The sequence below is a fragment of the Copadichromis virginalis genome, linkage group LG6 (genome assembly GCF_057382275.1).
Source record: "Copadichromis virginalis isolate Kocher_CV1m ecotype Utaka linkage group LG6, C_Virginalis_male_GT1.1, whole genome shotgun sequence".
Taxonomy (NCBI): domain Eukaryota; kingdom Metazoa; phylum Chordata; class Actinopteri; order Cichliformes; family Cichlidae; genus Copadichromis; species Copadichromis virginalis.
Genome location: NC_140623.1, coordinates 3,107,617 through 3,112,838, shown reverse-complemented (window position 1 = coordinate 3,112,838; position 5,222 = coordinate 3,107,617). Strand labels below are relative to the sequence as shown.

Here is a 5,222-nt window from a genome sequence, read left to right as displayed (position 1 = left end):
GGAAATGACTTAACACTCAAAACACTACGCCTAATAAATATCAATGTTTTTCGTTACTCTTCAAAGCCAGATTAAAGCTAGCGTTTAATTTAATGAATGTTAACATTATTTGTTATAAATGTTTCTTTAATTGTATCAAGGTTCCATCTCAGGTTTTGCACCTGAATCGTGGTTTTCTCGCTGTAATGGCAGCCGAACCACTCTCCAACTTTCTGACCTGAACTTTTCACTCATGTCACGTGATGTGACTTAGATTCGCAAGGGGCGGGCTTTTCGGTGTCAAACTCGGGGGCTGGTTGGTCGCTGTCGTGGCTTGTATAGGCGCAGAGTGCCGTGATTGGCTCGCAGAAAGAAGGCCCGTGTGCTTTCTGGGCTCATAGAAGCTAGGGCCCTAGAGACGTTCATTAATCTCCATCCGTCAGCGTCGGCTGGAGACAAAACGCTCGCGGAAGAGAGAAATAAGGCCTATTTTTTAGTTTTTGTTCATTTCTCCGTACGCATTTGTTTAACAGATCGAAGACAGGTGTGGTTTTCACGTGGAGCTTCCGAACCTTTTTTCTTACCTCTGCCAAATAACAAAAAAAATTGCGCTTCATGAGGATATTTTTCTTGAACTTTGGATCTTACTGTTTTGACACTTAAAGGGAATTTTAAAATAAGGAGCCCGAAGAAGGTGAGACTGAAATGTGTTCCTAATTTTAATTGTTCTTAATGATCTATTTTTCTTTTTCTCTTCGCTTGTGAACGTGTCTTTCTTTTTCCTTTTTGAATATGTAATCGTTTTATCAACGAAAACTAGCTTTAAAAGGCAATGTTTAAAAACAAGTCAGTCAATCAAAAAATATAATTATTTATCAATGACATATTTCACAACTTTAACAACACAAAACTTTTAAACGTATCAATCGCTCCAGCTAAAAGTTGTTTTGTTTTTTGTTTTTTTTTTTTTTGGGGGGGGGGGGGGGTCTTACTTTCTATTCTGTCGGTGGACTTTCAGCCCGCAGCCTACCAGTTACTTTCCTGATAAGGGCACTCTGCTAATTGTCGCACTGTTGACCTAATCTAAATTGTAATGGAGTTCATTTGCACACAAGTTTAGCATTTACATTGCGCGGTTTGTCTGCTTCCTGTGGTTATGGAAATAAGTCGGGCTTTATTTGGCGCTTGAGGCCTCAGTTCAGATCCAACAGGAGGCCCGCGGCACCTTCCAGGTGCTGCCAAACGGACCCCAGTGGATTTTGGAAATTCTGAGCCAATATTTAGCCCCACACTAATGTAGACTCGAGTTTTACAGAAAAGGATAAATGAATCAAATCCAACATGATGGATATTCCCTGTAAATTTAGATATGGAAGCTTTCTGTATTTTATCATGTCTTTATTGTTATATTTTCTTACCCCAGTTTAGGTTATGTTACTTATTTGAACTCATTTTCAGCGAAAAGCAGTAATGTTACATGTGTCCGATGATTACGTGTGCCATTTTGCGCATTCTTTTTTTTTTTCAGAAGAACTGCTGGAGAAATACAAAAGAAATAATAAAATATGAGCTAGAACAGGAATAGCAAATACTTCTTTTTTTAATTTATAATATTAAGATCTAGTGAGCAACCACTTAAGACTCTGATACTTGCAAAGACGTCTGCTTGAGAAAAAAGTTCATTTGGACTGACGCAAACCTACGTTGCTGCAGATCGATTTTATTGATCTATTGAATTAATGAAATCATAATGAAGATCTGAGTGATAACAGGGCTGTTAAAACATCCTGGTGGATGTTTAAGAAAAGTCAAAAATGTGATTACTAGATTAATAGTTTAGCGGGAGTTTGAGGTTTTCTTTATGAGAAAAAAGAATTCAGTTTCCCCGTAAGCATTTTTTGGGGCGCGTGGGGGGGGGGGGGGGGGGTGTCTCTAAACTGATGTTATCTTCCAACACGGGCAAAGTTCAGGCGTTTTGTAACACTTTGTTCCAGTTTATTTTACTGCTGGAGTTGGGGGGTTTCCCCAGCACAAATATGTGAAAAGGTTCATATGGTATATGGTTTGTGTTTTCCTTTAAAGCTTCTTGGTGGGTAATTTGGTTTCCAGTGATTATTATTGTTCATAATACATTAACATTCATGGGCTAAAATGATTTTAAACGCCCCAAATATAAAATAAAAATATAAAAAATCAAATGTTTAAATTGACGATCAATATTGTTATACTTTTTCTAACAGCATGAAATTGTATTTGTGTTTTTCGTGTTTTCAGAGTGTTAAAGGCTGTGATTAATGTTTGGGGTTGTTATTATTATTGACAGGCTTCTCCCCAAAGTCAAGTTTTGCATCGTTTCTGCGTGTGTGGTTTTTTGTTGGTTGTTTTTTTGTGTTTGTTTTTTGTGAGTTTTATTTCTCAGCGAACAGTTTTTTTTTTTTTTACTTACGTGATAAGCTTACGAAATTACCTCTTTTCAATAAGTTTCTTTTATTATGAGTATTAATTGTCGCGCATCTGCGTCTCACAACCAGAGCCGGACACAGGGGAGCTGAACACTCGACAACCGGGAGATCTACACCTGCCCTCTCCGTCCAGACTCCGGTCTCTCCTCCCGCTTGCTTCTAGCATGATGTCCTATCTCAAACAGGCCCCGTACGGCATGAACGGGCTGGGCCTGAGCGGAGCTGCCATGGACCTGCTGCACCCGTCTGTGGGATATCCCGGTAAGGATCCGTGAGCTGCAGGGTCGGTGCCAAACTGACGACTACGTGAACTGGAGATGCAACATACTGAGACGGGGAGGGAATCGATTCACCTTCCTATTCCATGAAAAAGCATTATAAAATTATCATTTGCCGCCTGTAACATAGCAATGGAGCCGCAGTTAGAAAGTCCATAAATATCAGTCTCAGATTATAGCAAAGCAGGAGAGGCGTTTTCTCTAAGTGCAGAAGTGGATTAGTTAACTCACCAGGACACCAGAACATCTGACTAGCGCGCATAATATTCCTCCACGCTTTTTTTCTATTTGTTTAGCAGTTTTCAAGCTTTAACCGTGCTTTAAAACAAGTTGTACAAACTGATGAAAGACCTCTTTTTAATTTCAAAGACTCTGACCTGCACAGGCCCATCTGCTCAGTGTCCTCCTCAGTCATGCTGGTTACCCCGATCGCTGCAGAGACTCTATACTGTGAACTGAATAAACTGGGTGGCAGTGGCAGATATGCAGTGGCATATCTGGGATATGAGTGTTTAAGTTTTTCATTATCAGACTGTAATAATTAGACTTATAGTTCGAGTGTATTACTAGTGACATTACTGGGTGGGCCCGGACCCCTGAAGCCCGTGTTAACGCTGGTTAGCTGTGAGAACCTAACGCAGACTACCGCATGAGTTTCAGCCAAATTATTCCCAATAATATCCTTATAATAATAACCAAATTGCCATAGCCTAAAAAGTGTTTTGCTTCAAGCTAATGGGAGGTTTGGTTTGTTTTCCGTTTTCGTACTGCTAAGCAGTGAGTGTAATGATTGTGACAGATCCCTGCTAAGCGTCATATTATCGTCCTTTAACATTTTTGGAATTTCGATGGTGAATTTGTAAGGAGCACTGTTATCTGGTAAATGTTCTTATTAGATAAATTACTTTGAAATCCAAAAGTGAAACTTCAAGACCGAACTTTGTCATTGCTTTATTTCGCAGTACTTCGCAAGACCTTAATATGATATTTCATACAGGCCTATCACTCCCCTTTGTCTCGATTGGAGGAAATGCTTATATGTCAAGATTTAATTAATCTTAAAAAGGAATATAACTTCTGCATCCAAAAATTAAAAGCAAAAGACTTAATGAAGGTGCGATATGCTCGAGGTTTGGAAATTTGTAATTTGGGACGAGCAAACTAGTATTATACGGTATTCAATAGACTTCAGTCCAATACTAAACAAGCACTTCGTTTTCAGCCAACCCGCGGAAGCAGCGCAGGGAGCGAACCACCTTCACCAGGACTCAGCTGGACATTCTGGAGTCGCTGTTCGCCAAGACCCGTTACCCGGATATCTTCATGAGGGAGGAGGTGGCGCTGAAAATTAACTTGCCGGAATCAAGAGTGCAGGTCAGCCACACACAAAACATGTTTCCTGGTTTAGAACTTAAATGTTTAAATGTAGGACAAGAAAAGGCACTTCCATGCACCGAAGTTGTCGTTTTACATTTCGTGGCACCTTTCGATGGATTTTTTAAAACCTCAGGCATCTGCATGATTGTGAGAAAAGTCTTTAGTGTAAGGGAAGGATTTGGCTGGGCTGTGGCAGAACGCAGGGCCACCTTTTGATGTGGTGAGCTTTCTTTAAAGAAGGCTCTGAAAGGTTTTCCATGGGTGGCTTTAGCAGCCCTCTGCTGGGATTATAGCATATCTGGGATATGACACTATGACAAGCCCAGATATCTGTATTATTATTTCAGCTGCAGTGGTTGATTTTCTTATGGAGATTTGCATTTAAAAAACGCTTTTTAAATTGATGTTATAAACCACAAGGTCATAGAACACCATTTTACATTAATATACTCATCGTATAGTTGTGACCATAAACGCCATCACAGGATTTATTAAAATAAAATGCGATAAAAAGAGTTCTTAGGCAGTTAATATAGTTTAATGCAATCTTTTGAACATTATGAAAGCAGTGTATCAGACTTACAAGATGTAATGTTTCAAAACTGATAATTTATTTACATTTAAAAATCAAAATATTTTAGAATACTTTTATTTATCAGCATTTTCCACTTTTTACAAAATATTTTCTAAAGCATGTCATCACTTATATACATCACCACAGCACTTACTGAAGGAGGCACCAGACAAAAGTTTAAAGTTAAAGATGTCGCTGGCATGCATCAGGTATTTTTAAAATATCATCAACACTGGACATTGCATTCACCACAATTTGTAATTTACATAAACATCTTAGTGTTAGATGCCTTAAATCTTTGGCAAGTTTGAAAAAATGAGTAAGAAACAGATTTGTTTTTAATTGTTTTTGTTTTCATAATTTTTATTCATTTCATTCGAAATATTTTTAGTGCCAAAAACATCCCATATTTACACATTCTAAAGATTAATTAATTAATTTATGTATTTATTGTGCAAGTGTGTACAAGAGGTAAGGTGGGATTACATGAGGAAGTATAATAACAAACAGCAACAGCAAGTGTTTCCTTCATGCTATTTCAGCCAGGTTTTA

General features: G+C 38.4%; 1 protein-coding gene across 1 annotated transcript in view; it reads left to right on the top strand.

The window, feature by feature from the left end:
• Positions 1–426: 426 nt before the first annotated feature.
• LOC146706936 (homeobox protein OTX1 B-like) overlaps positions 427–5,222 on the top strand; it is a 6,220-nt gene continuing 1,424 nt past the window's right edge. The window contains exons 1-3 of the mRNA XM_085458241.1: positions 427–673; positions 2,511–2,702; positions 3,942–4,093. Coding sequence (XP_085314367.1) covers positions 2,606–2,702; positions 3,942–4,093 — 249 coding nt within the window. The 5' untranslated portion in view covers positions 427–673; positions 2,511–2,605. The remainder of the gene's footprint in view (positions 674–2,510; positions 2,703–3,941; positions 4,094–5,222) is intronic.